Here is a 14303-nt window from a genome sequence, read left to right as displayed (position 1 = left end):
TTAAAGCTGGTGTAAGATTATCTGAGCACCATGTTGAGGCTGTAGAAACATAACAGTCTTGGGTGCATGAACATAGGATGGTGAAAGCTCAAAGGAAAAGCGCTGCAGAATCATGGATAATGCCATTTTTGCTTCCATTATTGCAAATTTTTCCCCTACACATATTCTTGGTCCCCAACCAAAGGGAAAAAATGAATTATTCCCATTTGTTGCCTTGGAAATCCCTTCAGCGAATCTGTTTGGCTTGAATTCTTGTGCATCATGACCCCAAGATTCCTGATCTCGGTGAACAGTATGCACAAAGAAAGTTATCAATGCACCTGAAGGAACTGATAATCCACCCAGATTTGTATCCTTAGGAACCCATCTGGTAATCTGAAATATTGGTGGATAGAGTCTTAGCACCTCATACAGTATCATGGTCATCTAAAACAAACAAATCAGAAAATATATCATTAAAATATTATACAGAGTATAAATTCATACATTATGGGATAAAATAACTGATAACTTACTGTCTTCAAATGGTTTAAACCTTCAAAGTCGGGCACATTTTGCCCAAAGGTTTGCAAGACTTCTTCTCGTGCTCGTGTTTGCCATTCTTGATGCTTGCTCAACATTATCAATGTCCAAACTAGTAGTGTTGATGTAGTTTCTTGTCCAGCCAAGTAGAATAGTTTACACTCATCAATTACATCATCAAGGCTCATCCCAACATGCTGATTCTTGTTACTACTTGCAGCTTGTTGAATTTCTTTTGAATTGGAATCCATGAGTATACCCAAAAGGTCAGCCTTAACAGCTCCTCCACAGTCAATTTCCTCTTTCCTCTTGTTGATAATTTTACGCAATGACCTATGTATCTGATCTTCTAGCTTTTTAAACCTCCTGTTTCTTGGTGTTGGAATGAATCTGAATGCCAGAAGTATAGTTAAAATTTTAGGTTCTTTGCCAAATCAATATCAATAAGCCGGCGATATAGATTATTACCTCTTCCCTGGGAAATAAACAGATTGTAGCATAAGAAGACATAAATCAGTTTGTTCTTTAAGGAGTTCAAATATCTTTTGTCCCTCCTCATAGTTGCTACCAAATGCTGCTCTAGAGATCACATCAGCACCAAGCTGCATTACATCTGGATACACATCTAGCTCACCTGAACCCCTTTCAGCTACTATCATCTCCCATTTTTTGATTATTTCTTCACAACTATCACGTAATGCCGGTAACATAAGCTGTAACAAGCATCAAAATTCGAAAGTAAATATTTTTCCTTAATCTATGCATTATTAAAGGTAGAAGATAAACTGAAGAATGTAAGGGAATGACCTTTAACTTCTCCACATGGAAAGCAGAGTTGATCAGCTTCCGATGTTTGGCCCATTTCTCTCCCTCATGGCTGACAAGCCCTGGAAAAAGCTTGTCGAAAATGGGGTTCACCTTCGCCTTGCGTATTTCCTGCGTTTTGGTCAGGGCCTCTCGAATTGACTGTGGCTTTGAGAGTTGTAACATAGGTATTGGGCCAAACCAGAGGAAGAAATCATTTCCTGCATTTAGTGATTTGAGTCAAATTATAAAATCCTTAGTTTCATATTAGTTTTTTTGTGTTTAGAGAGCCACAAGGGCGATGGTGAGAATCGACCCCAAGATCTCTTGGAACCAGGAGGAAAGCTCTAACCACTTGAGCTATCCCTCACTCTCGATTAGTTGTTAGTCTTGCTGCACGTTGATGTTAACAGTCTCCACTAATTTTGACCTTTTATATCTTAATCCACAATAATATATTAATTTCACACCGTCAAAAAAAAAATAAAAAAAAAATTCACAATTATGGAAAGTTCTTTAAAAAATTATGAGGTCCTGAGTATATATTAGAGCGATTTCCATAAATAATGCTAAAATAAAAAATAATTCTGTATGTATGTCAGTTTTAAAACTATTTCCCGTGATATCGTACACATAGCCTTAGTGAAGGTTTGTAATCCGAGGCTATAAAAAACAGCTAATACCATTAGCGGTTTTAATTTAAAGAACCTTTAACCATTACAGGTTCTTCAAATAGAACCGCTAATGATATTAGAAGTTTTATTTAAAGAACCAATAACCATTACAGGTTCTTCAAATAGAACCGCTAATGGTATTAGAGGTTCTTCAAATAGAACCTCTAATACCATTAGCGGTTCTAATTTGTGTATAACCGCAATCTTTATTAGCAGTTTATTACTAGCAAAAACGAACCAAAAACCCGAGCCTACGTGGACGGTATGGTGGGAAATATTTTTTACAGCAACGTATACACGGAATTATTTTTTATTTTAGCATTATCTACGGAAATCACTCGTATATATTACGAACTTCATTTTTTGGTAATCAAATTGGAAATTATCTAACATACACGATTCCATATTACTATGTATTCCCTTATCCTTGTATATTTGTAAAGTCATCTAACTATTACTAAGATTAATTTGTGTCAACTATTATGAAATACAAGGAAGTACATTTTTACCCAAGACAATTCAAGTGTAATATGCTTCCAAATTCCAACATCTGAACAGCTCATTTCTTCATTAAAAATAACAAATCCAACCAAAAGAAGGAAGAGGCTTGATCACATACCAAATTTGGAGGCAAGCTGATGGCGAAAAGGCTCCACACGCGGGAAGTATTCGTCAGAGAACCTATCCATGGGAGTTTTTAAGGCCTCCTCACGCATCGTGACGAAAGCTTTGAGATCTCCAAACAAAAATTTGTAAGAAGTGCCAGAGAAACCTTTCTGTCTAAGCAGTCTCTCTTGCTTCTTGGGCCTTAACCACAACCAATTCACCACCTTGATAAACACTGTCACAACAGTAATGTATACTACTGCTGTCAAAACAGAGCTTGTTGTCAGCGTTTCCATTTTTTTTTTGTTCTTTGTTAGTTAGTTTGCTTTCTTAAATTTTAAGATTGGAGCTATCAGTCATCTTTATAGGAGAACGATTGGTTTGTTGTGAGAGAGTGAAAAACAGAGGAAGTTTCTTTGATTCGGATGTCAAACTCTCTTGTTAATATCATAATATTGTCTTGGTAAACAAGTTAAGTAATGCTCTAATGGAGTAATATTTTATCTTGGTTGACGTTTACCAGTAAAATCGTTATTTAAATTAATACAAGTATACCATCTTTAATTCAATTATAGGGGTGGTAAAGGCAGGTTAAATTTGGCCTTTTTCTTTAAACAAAATAAAATGAAAAATTAGCTTATTCATACTTTGTTTTTATATGGTGTAGTTGCACTGTTTTACTTTGACTTGTCTTATACACATACTTTAGTTTATCACTATTTTAATCATGGCTTGTGTCTAACGCCCTTACTTTCATTTCTAGGGCTCTAACTTGTCATAAATATGTAAGACTATCATGGGATACTGCCATTTTTACTCTAATTTAATTGACGTACCCGTGATTTTTGAAATAAAAGGAAAGAGAGGGGATGCAAGGAATGATGTCAAATGGGTGGCGCAGTCCCCTTTACTTTTGGTAAAATCATAAACTAAAAAAAAAAAAAGTAATCTAGAGTGTTTGCTTGATTTGTTGATATATGTCCAATAATTAACAAGGAATAATTAAGACCCAAATGCGCAGGATGGCTTCGGAGATTCTCTTTATGAAGCTAAGGTCTCCTAAGCCCTTGTTTATTTCAACTTATTTTTATTTATTTCAAAAAAAAAAAAGTTTCAGATAAAAAAAAAAGTTCAGATTATAATAAATAAGTTTAAATCAGATATTGTTTTATGTGCGGTTTTTTATCGCTATATATATTTAGTTTTGTAATGAAAAAAATTATGAAAATTACATATTAATAAAGTTTACATTATTATGAATCTAACAAGCCCCAACTTGATGTATTTTTTTCTTAAAGATTATCGTACACATAAGGTAAAAGTTTGGTACAATCAGACAAGACCAGAGATCATATTAGCAAAAAAAAAGTGAACTAAATAAACCCTAAGTCCTAATGTTTTTTTTTTCTTTTTTTTCTTACCTTTTAATTTTTATTTTAATTTTTTTTTTTTGAATAAAAAAAGGACATGAAAGACTACATTTTGACTTACAATCATTATAGATAGTGTTTTACTAGACCTGAAAAATCTGGCACCTTTTTTTTCCTGAATGTTTGTTATTCTTTGTTTATGACTTATATGTAGTATGCACATAGGACACTTTGATGAACCATGCAACTTAGCATCATAGTTACCTGACATTGACATATTAGGCTTGAGAAAAAAAAAATCTTTAAATGAACAAAAATCATCATATGAAAACCATGTACCTGAATACCACAAGCCATACAGGTTTTTTGCATATGGTTTTTTTATTTTTTTTTATTTTTTATTACGGAGTATTAACTATTTCAAAATCTTTGAATGTCTAAATTTTCAAAAATTCAAATGAAAAAAAAGGTGCTTAGTAGGGGCTCCTGTAGAAAGGAGGAGAGATTGAGATTCAGTCCACTATAGCTAAAGATGGCTCCAGGTGCTTTGGAGTTAGTTAGGTCCGGCCCATGACTCGGCCTACAAGTTTTGTGTTGGGCCGGGCTGAAGTTTCAAAAGGCTCACCCGTGCACAGCCGAGGCCCACGTGTCATTGTGCCAGACCATGTCTAAGAAAAATTGCATTGATTTTAGCATGCTTTGTCGTGTTGGATTCGGTTATGCCGTGCCTTATCGTGCTTCTTCCAAATAAAGGCGGCCCGCGGCCCATGGCTCACCCACACAATACCGTGTCGTGCCGTGCTTTTTTCGTGCCCGTGCCGTTCCGGGCTTCTGGCTGGCGTGGCAGTGTCATTTTTGACTATGGCCTTGTTCTTTAGCTCTACTGTGAAATTACTGAGGAAAATATACAAGCCTTATGTTACTTGTCTTGGCTCTACACAAGCTAGCTCCCTTGGAATGTCACATGCAATCTTACTCTTTACGCATGCAATTTCATTTTGAGTTTGTACTTTGTAGATGCGATGGTTCACTCATTTTCCTAAATCTACTACTTATAGAATAGTTGCACTCTAGCCTTGTTCTATGACTTAATTATTTGATATAAAGTCAGTTTGTGTTGCTTTCACTAATCTTCTTTATGTACTTGATGCTCTGACAAAGAACACTCACTTTGTGTTATATTGGTGTTGGCAGTGAAAGTAATTAGTAAAAATCAAGGATGGTGGCTGGTGTAGGATCATCTTTCTTTTGGCTGTGTTTGCCAAAGCAACAAAGGGCATTATTTTACTTGAGGTAAAGATGTGAATACCCCTTCTTACAACACTATTTGATGTGCTACATTATCATTTGATTTGCATTTTTAAGAGTAAGAGTTTTACATATTGAGATTTTTTGCATACTTTTTTCGTTTTGATTTCAATTGTTGCATTGTTTCCTACAAAGTATTAATATTTTTTATGGCACTTGTACATGGTAAAATAGTTCAAGTGTATGTTTAAGCTTGCTTTATTTGTTGTCTGATCTTTTATGTAATATATCTTCTTTTCTCGTCTTCTTTTTTTCATGCGCAGCCTGTTGGAAATAGACAATCCTTTTATTAGTTAAGATAGGAATAAGGTTTTAATACAAAAATACTAACATAAGAGAATTGAAGACAAATGGTCAATTATATAATCCTTAACATGATCACATATTTATGTTTATATTATAGTTATGAAACATAGTTTCTTCAAGATTATATATTGGAATGTTAATTTCAAACCATGTTCAGTTCTAGGCTCACATTTCTGAAGTATATACTATGTTCACTGCACCAAAATCCAACTATTATGATATGGATGAATTTAAAGTAATTGTTGTGGTGAAATTTATTGAAGTGGATGTCCCGTGACTTTCTGGTTTAAAGAAAATGCAGAGTTTATAATTTCAGAAAAAACTCATCCAAGTACGGAGAAGAGAAAATTTTGACTAGGATAGTAGGGAAAACAATCTGAATGATCATTTGTTTTACCCGTATGCCACATAAATCTAGTCAACTATTCTTACTAAGCAAGTAAGCGTGCGTATGAAAGTTGTGATTGCAATCCATCAAAGCTTGTTTTAAGATTATACAAGCACTATGCAATAACATCAAGCTTGTTTTAAGATTATACAAGCACCATGCAGTACCATCAAAGCTTGTTTAAGATTATACGAGCACCATGTTGAGGTCCTAGAAATATTCTAGTCCTGGGTGCATGAATGTAGGATGGTGATAGCTCAAAGGAAAATCGTTGTAGAATCATGCATAATGCCATTTTTGCTTCAATTATTGCAAATTTTTCCCCTACGCATATTCTTGGTCCCCAACCAAAGGGAAAAAATGAGTTATTCCCTTTAGTTGCCTTGGAAATCCCTTCAGCGAACCTGTCTGGTTTGAATTCTTCTGCATCATCACCCCAAAGTTCCTTATCCCGGTGAATATTACTTAGGAAGAAAGTTAGTTGTGCACCTGAAGGAATTGATAATGAACCCACATCTGTATCCTTATGAATCCTTCTAAACAACTGCATTACTGGTGGATAGAGTCTGAGTACCTCATACAATATCATGGTCATCTAAAATAAACAAATAATGGAGTTAGAAGATCAAATGTATATCATTAAAGATTCAACATCTTAACCAAATAAAAACAAATAGTTTAACTTACTGTCTTCAAATGGTTTAAACCCTCAAAGTCAGGCACATTATTGCCATATGTTTGCAAGAGTTCTTCTCGTGCTCGTTTTTGCCAATCTTGATGCTTGCTCAACATTATCAGTGTCCAAACTATTAGAATAGATGTAGTTTCTTGTCCAGCCAAATAGAATAGTTTACACTCATCAACTACCTCTGCAAGGGTCATCCCAACACGCCGCTTCTTGTTACTGCCAACAGTTTGTACTTGTATTTCTTTGGAATTGGAATCCATGAGGATACCCAATAGGTCAGCCTTAAATGCTTTTCCTGCATCAATTTCCTCTTTCCTCTTGTTTATAATTTCACGCAATAAACTTTGTATCTGGTCTTCTATCATTTTAAACCTCCTATTTTTCGGTGTTGGAACAAATCTGAAAGCAAGTGACACAGTTAAAATACTCTATTTACCAACTTAATATCGATAAGTTGATGTTATAGGTTACCTCTTCCCTGGAAAATAAACTGATTGTTGCATAAGAAGACCTAAATCAGTTTGCTCCTTTAAAAGTTCAAATATCCTTTGTCCTTCCTCATAGCTACTACCAAATGCTGCTCTAGAGATCACATCAGGAGTTGCATCAAATCCGGATACACATCTAGCTCACCTGAACCCCTTTCAGCTACTAACATCTCCCATTTGCTGATTATGTTTTCACAACTATCACGAAATACTGGTAACATGAGTTGTAACTAACATCAAGGGTATATAATTTTCTTAGTCTATACAGCTATACTTTAAAGGGAAGTAGATAAATTGTTGAAGAATAAACCTCTCAAGTGTCACCACATGTAAGTGTCCCACATTGGTTGAAGAAGAGAGAATTAAACACTTTATAAGGCTAAGGGGCTACTCCTTCTATTGCCATATGGTTTTGGGATGGAACCTCCTTGTACTTGTGAAGTGGACTCTCTCTCTTAGTTTGCGGGTGCGGCCCAGGCCCGCGTGTCTATCATGGTATCAGAGCAAGGCCCACGGTATGGGACCTCTAATGGTTTGAGTATATTGCCGGGCCCAAAGTTTGGGACCTTTAATGGCATCAAGTATTCTGGGCCAAATTGAATTGGATCAAGTGATCCTTGAGTTAAAGGGACCTTACATGTGAGGGGGAGTGTTGAAGAATAAACCTCTCAAGTGTCACCACATGTAAGTGTCCCACATTGGTTGAAGAAGAGAGAATTAAACACTTTATAAGGCTAAGGGGCTACTCCTCCTATTGCCATATGGTTTTGGGATGGAACCTCCTTGGACTTGGTTCAAGGGAATGACCTTCAACTTTTCCAAATGGAAAGCAGGGTTGATCAGCTTCCTATGTTTGTCCCATTTCTCTCCTTCATGGCCAATAACCCCTGGAAATAGCTTTCCAAAAATTGGGTTTACCTTCAGCTTTCTTATGTCCTGCGTTTTTGTCAGCGCCTCTGGAATCAATTGTGGCTTTGAGATTTGTATGATAGGTACAGGGCCAAACCAGAGGAAGAAGTCGTTTCCTTCATCAAGTCCAACCATGAAATTGATTATTTTTTCTTTCCTAAAATCAAGCTTATATAAAGTACATCCTTAGTTTCATATTAGTTGCTAGTTTGCTCTACTTTGACTTTTACAATCTGCAATAACTGCGACTTTTAATGTCTTAAAACACAATGTGGACTTGTATTGTTTAAAATTAGATCAGTTTTTTTTGGATTGGCTTTGAGAAGAATCTAATCACATAAATAATCCCATATTCCTTTGTGCTTCCTTTTATATGGTCAAAGCTATAATGACTCCAGAGTCGAACTGTTGCAAACTTGCAACTTGCAACTACTACTAGAGGTGTCAATTCGGATAATTGGATAAAGTTTGGGTCGGGTCTATTCGAATTGGGTCTGTTCGGGTCGGATATATTCGGGTCAAAATTATTCTTTTAATTCGGATCGGGTCAAATTCAAGTCGGATCATGGTCTATCGAGTCCGGGTTGGATATGGGTCGGGTCAACTCCAGATCGGTTCATGTTCGGTTCGGATAAATTCAAATCGGATTCAAAACGGATTTAACCGGGTTAATTTCGGGTCGGATGAATTTGGGTCGGGTTAATTTCGGTTCAGATGATTTCAGTTTGCTCAAGTTCGGTTTGATTAAAATAAGGTTAATCTGTTAATTCATTAATTGGTCAATTTCAATTCAATTCATTTCTGTGTTTGGCTGGATTTTAATCGAGTTGACCCAATTCATATTCAAATAAGGTTATTTTTAGACTAGAGTTATTATTGAGTTTTTACCTTATTATTAGGTCAATATCAAGTCATCCATGTATCATATTTTTTATCGAGTTGAAAGAAGAGGTTTTAATGTTCAAGTATTACAAATTATTTGTAGCAAATTTTAGATGAGACGAATCACGAATATAAAGCTTAGAAAGTAATTTTATATAATTGGTATATACATGAAGTAAACTTGTTACTCCGGATTATTTCTTTGTAGTAAAAAACATTAACTTATTAATAATTAGTAAATATAGTAGTATAAGAACTTGAATAATAAGGTCAATAATTAATTATGGTCGAGTTAAATTCGGATCGGGTAAAAATCAAATCGAGTTAAAATCGGGTCGGGTTAATATAAGTTCAGGTCAAAACAGATCGGATTAGATCGGTTATTTGTCGGGTCAATTTCGGATCGGGTTGAGCTCGGGTCGGACCAAATCGGTTCGGTTTGAGTTCAGGTCGGGTCAAATCGGATTCGGGTTGAGTTCAGGTCGGATCAAATCGGTACCGGGTTAAGTTCAGATCGGGTCAAGTTCGGATTCGGGTTGAGTTCAGTTCGGTTACACATCGGGTTTGGGTCTTGAATTTCTCGGATCAAATCGGATCGATTACAGTTCGAAACGGATATTTTTTTCGGGTCGGTTCGGTTTTAACACCTCTAACTACTACTAAAATCGGAGGATATTAAATTGATAAGAGTATTATCGATTATGGGCTTCAATTATTTCTCCTCTTTTTCCAATATGAGACACTCATAATTGAGATTACAATATATTTCAACACTCTCTCTCACTTGTGAGTGTCCTTAGAAATTCAGGCTTGTAATAATTATCCTCTTAGGGGAGGGGGACGTGATAGATTATATAAATCGATCCTGAATTTAAGCTTTTGGTTGAGTAACTGAGTTGATGCTCTAACATAATATCAAAAGCCAACGTGACACAAAGATCACGGATTCAATTTTTATCCACCCCTCCACTTTTAAGTGAAATATTTCATGTAGGGTATGCGGAGGATCCATGTCATGTCCACATTTCAAGCCTAAATGGCTCTTATGTGAGTGAACGTGATTAAGTATATAAATTGATTTCGAGCTTTAACCATCGGTTGGTTCTCTAATATGGTATCAAAAGCCAGTGTGACACAAAGTCATGAGTTAAAATTCATCCAACTTTCCTTTCAAGTGGAATATTTAGCGCTGGTACGAGGTCATACCGCATCTACACCTGAGGCCCAAAGGGCTTTCATGTGAGAATACATGATCGAGTATATAAATCAATCTTGAACTATAACCATCAACTTATCCTATTGATTGAGTTGGTATATTAAAAACTTCAACCTCTTAAAAAGCAAATCAAACCTTAAATAATGAAGAGATTAAATTACATACCAAATTTGGAGGCAAGCTGGTGGCGAAATGGCTCCACGCGTGGGAAATAATCATCAGAAAAGCTATCCATGGAGATTTTTAAGGCCTCATTGCGCATTGCAACGAAGTTTTTGAGATCTCCAAACAAGAATTTGTAAGAAGTACCAGCACCTTAATTAATACACTCACTAGTAGAATACTTACTATTGATAGAAAAACAGAGCTTGCTGTCATTGTTTCCATATATTTGTTGCTATTTTTGCTAGCATAAATCTGGTAAAATATCATGTTAAATTGAAGATATAATTACGGGAGTATGATTGATTTGTTATGAGAGAGAAAAGAACAGAGGAGTCAAACAAGGCTAAAATAACGGATGATAGGAGTAAGTGAGTACGGAGTAACATTTTATTTGGTTCTTGCTCTCTATTTTGGATGTTCCAATTTGTCCTAATGTAATACTAAACTCATGTAACTTTTACCTAATAATTAGTACAGTAATAAATAATTATTATTATTTTTTTTAACAGTTCAATTTGAAAAGATAAAAAAAATTCTCTGCTCCTTTTAAACTTAAAGAGGACCATTACTACCCAAACAATTTCATATTTTTTACGTTTTTTAAAAGTTAGAAATTTTCACTATTTACATGCTAAACTATCTCTAATTCTATTGATTTTATTTTTTAGTAAAAGGCTGCAAAGCTTAGTCATGTGAGTCTTATTAAATTTGTTTTACACTTTTTTGAATATCAAAATTTTATAAATTTTTATTTATTGATGATTAATACTCCCTCCGTATTTTAATAAGTGTTACACTTATCAAATCCGGCCGTGTTTAAATAAGTGTTAAATTTCTTTTTTTTTTGGCAAAAAAATACATTTAAATATTATATCTCTCTCCTCTCATGATTCCCACCCAAACCCACTAGTACTTTTTTTTATTATATATTTCCTCTCACATTCATTACTTTTCAATAAACTATTAACCCCACAATATTTCTTCTACAATTTTTTAATACTCTAATTATCCCACTTATCATTTATTTTATTTAAGTCAATTAAATTGCCTAAAATTATGTGGCGGTTAAAGTGTAACACTTATTAAAAGACAGAGGGAGTAATAATGATGGTAAAAGATTTAATTGGCAAGTGTTAACCAGAATTGTTTCATCTGCACAGAAATGTACTATAGCATTATAGCACATATTTAGGAGGTTTAATTTAGGAAGATAGTAGGATGCTTCTTGATTATGGTGCCTTGATCCTGCTGTAATTTAGTTTGATTCTGTTGTATTTTTTTAATTATATTCTAAATCCGCAGCATTATTTATACGTCACCGGATGTCCGGACCCTCAGACAGCTATATCAGTAGCACGTTCAAACTTTCCTATCACCAACCTACCAGTGGGCCTTGAAAATTTTCTGTGTTACTATATGCATATCTTTTTGTTATTTGTGATTTTGATCAAAATGTTATTATAATCATTGTGATTATGTGGCCTAGACCTAATAATTAAATATATTTTTTTAATTTTATATCGTTGGAGTAATTTCATTTTTTTTTTCCATCTTTGTTTGTTCTAAACAGCTACTTGTTATTTTCTATCCTTCACAAATCAAATAATAAAAAAAATGAAAAACAACATAACCAAATTTTCATACCATGTGAAGTTTGAGTAATGGATTTGAAGCTTGCACTCCCTCAATTTCATTAGTCCATATAGTACTATATAAAACTCAAGATATGTTAGAATTGCAAGATTGACACAACAAAACCATATCTCAACTAATCCTATAACTAAAACCTAAAAGTTTGACAAGGATGTCAACCTAATCTATTACATGAAATTTTTTTTATCTTAAATTTTTGTACACATATGTTTTAAAATGGTACTCCTTATCTTTCAGATTTGGGTGTCTCATTGTAAAATGTTCCCTTTGTATGATTGCATGAATTACGGAATAGTCTTTGATTAATTAATTTATTTATTTGTTCCCTTTGGCTTGTTATTTATATTACTACTTTTTCCTTTCTTGTTCTTCCTACCATCCATATTTTATTTTTATTTTTCAACATATGTTATGTTGGTGTTGGCAGTGAAATGTGCATGTAGAAATCAAAGTCGGTGGCTGGTGAAGGATCATCTTCTTTTGGCTGTGTCTTTGGCCAAAGCCGCAAACGGATTAAATTTCTTTGAGGTAAAGATATGAATCATCTTTCTTATGACCCAATACTTGATGTTGTGTTACTTAGTATCATTCGATATGCTTATACTTTTCGTCTAATTTCAGTTGTTGCATCATTTTCTATTGAAATTTCTTGTTGCACTAGTAACTGATATGAAAGATTAATGGTTTTTTCACCAAGTACCCCTAAGATATTGCAAAATTCTTGTGGTACCCTTGTGGTTTCCAAATTCACGAGGGCACCCTTGAGGTATGGCGTTAATGTGTGAAATGCCATTGATAATTGATTGTGTTAGATGTAAGGGGTGAAAGTTCGGTTTTCGGTTTGGTTTATTGCTTAAACCAAAACCGAACCACTTTATTTCGGTTTTTGGAATTTGCAAACTGCACCGCACCACTTTAGCTTTGAAACCAAATCAAACCAAACTACCTAAATTTCGGTTTTCTTAAAAAAAAAAAAAAAAAAAAAAAAAAAAAACCGCACCGAATTTTCTTGTCAAGCATCATAAACATCAAATTTTGCAAAAAATCGAACCAAACACACCAATCAAAACCGAACCAAACAAAATCAAACCAAACCAAACCAATCCATACAAACATAATTAAACAAGTTTTAATATCAAAGTTACAAAACCAAACCAAACCAATCCATATAGACATAATTAAACAAGTTTTAACATAATTAAACAACTAAAACAAGTTTTAAAATAGTAGCAGCCAGAATGGCAAAACAGCAACAGTCAACAGAAGTGCAAAAGAGCAACAGCAGCATTTAGGAGAAGAAGTAGCAGCAGTAAGGAGAAGATTAATAGGCGAAATTGCAAATAGAAGATTAAATTCATCCAATTGAACAATTGAGCTTAGCAAATAGGCGAAATTGCAAATAGAAGATTAAATTCATGCAATTGAACAATTGAGCTTAGCAAATAGGCGAAATTGCTATTGAATCGCAGTTAAAAAGATTAATAGCATACCTTAGGATGCTGGAAGGTGGACGGTCGTCGGTGGAGTGAGGTGGAGTGAGGAACTGAGTGGAGTTACTGGAGTATGAGAGATTGGGATTTGAGTGTTAGAGAGAGTGAGAGTGAGAGGCTGAGAGGTGATTAGGGCTTTATATATATATGTAGAGTTGGGTAGGGTTTTTTTGGGTTTGGGCCGAAAAATCGGAAAACCGAACTATATTCCTAATTCGGTTCTTGATTTCGGATCTTCGATTCATTCTACTCCATGTAAGGAGTTGTTTCAGAGATTCAAGTCCAAATAGCTTGAGAATGTTCACCTTGCAAATGGTGAATGTGTGAAGTCATGGGGAGTGGAGATGTGAGTGTGAAGCTCATGAATTGTGGCTTTTCGGAGTTGGATGTCATGTACATTCCAAAGTTGAAGAAAAGTTTAATCTCCGTTAATAAACTTGACAAAGCTGGCTACAAGGTTGTGTTTGAGAGAGGGTCTTAGAGGATTGTCAAGGGAGTTGTTGTTAAAGCTTTTGGGACATGGAATGGCTCCTTGCACACCTCATGAAACGCAAGTGTAGGTGTTGAAGGGGGATGTGATTTTTTTTTTTTTTAGATGGTGTTGTTGGTTAAAAAAATAAAAAAATAAAAAAAAAAAAAAAAACCAAGGGAAGGATGCTCACAAGGATGTTGTGAGTGGTGTGAAGAAGCCACACAAGGATTTTGTGTGGGTGAAAAATGAGCACAAGGGTGTTGTGCGTGGAAAGCGAGCTAAGGGCGTTGTGTTTGAGTGGGAGCATGGTCGGAATTCTCCACAAACAAAAAGAAAAGCCAATAGCTTGCGTGTTGTCATGG

General features: G+C 34.8%; 1 protein-coding gene and 1 pseudogene across 2 annotated transcripts; both read right to left on the bottom strand.

The window, feature by feature from the left end:
• LOC145568367 (cytochrome P450 CYP72A219-like) lies at window positions 1-2917 on the bottom strand. Its single transcript, XM_081627796.1, has 5 exons — window positions 2620-2917; window positions 1330-1547; window positions 991-1235; window positions 516-912; window positions 1-426 (listed from the first exon to the last, which is right to left on the bottom strand). Exons 1-5 carry the CDS (start codon window positions 2900-2902, stop codon window positions 1-3), a joined length of 1569 nt encoding a protein of 522 aa, XP_081483922.1. The 5' UTR covers window positions 2903-2917.
• Window positions 2918-5922: 3005 nt separating this feature from the next.
• LOC145568366 (echinocystic acid 23-monooxygenase-like) lies at window positions 5923-10708 on the bottom strand (annotated as a pseudogene). The gene is made up of 5 exons (XR_014095817.1): window positions 10327-10708; window positions 7962-8179; window positions 7138-7384; window positions 6666-7065; window positions 5923-6573 (listed from the first exon to the last, which is right to left on the bottom strand). The product of XR_014095817.1 is annotated as an echinocystic acid 23-monooxygenase-like (transcript).
• Between the last annotated feature and the right edge of the window lie 3595 nt (window positions 10709-14303).

The sequence above is a fragment of the Chenopodium album genome, chromosome 11, assembly GCF_948465745.1.
Source record: "Chenopodium album chromosome 11, dcCheAlbu1.1, whole genome shotgun sequence".
Classification (NCBI taxonomy): Eukaryota; Viridiplantae; Streptophyta; class Magnoliopsida; order Caryophyllales; family Amaranthaceae; genus Chenopodium; species Chenopodium album.
This window is presented reverse-complemented; position numbering and strand designations above follow the sequence as displayed.

Excerpts from the sequence above, each read along its gene's own strand:
- LOC145568367 (XM_081627796.1), bottom strand. The coding sequence starts at position 2,902 with ATGGAAACGCTGACAACAAGCTCTGTTTTGACAGCAGTAGTATACATT. Across the intron at positions 1,548-2,619 it reads TCAGCTTGCCTCCAAATTTG|GAAATGATTTCTTCCTCTGG; the intron begins GTATGTGATCAA and ends CACTAAATGCAG. Across the intron at positions 1,236-1,329 it reads TCCATGTGGAGAAGTTAAAG|CTTATGTTACCGGCATTACG; the intron begins GTCATTCCCTTA and ends TGCTTGTTACAG.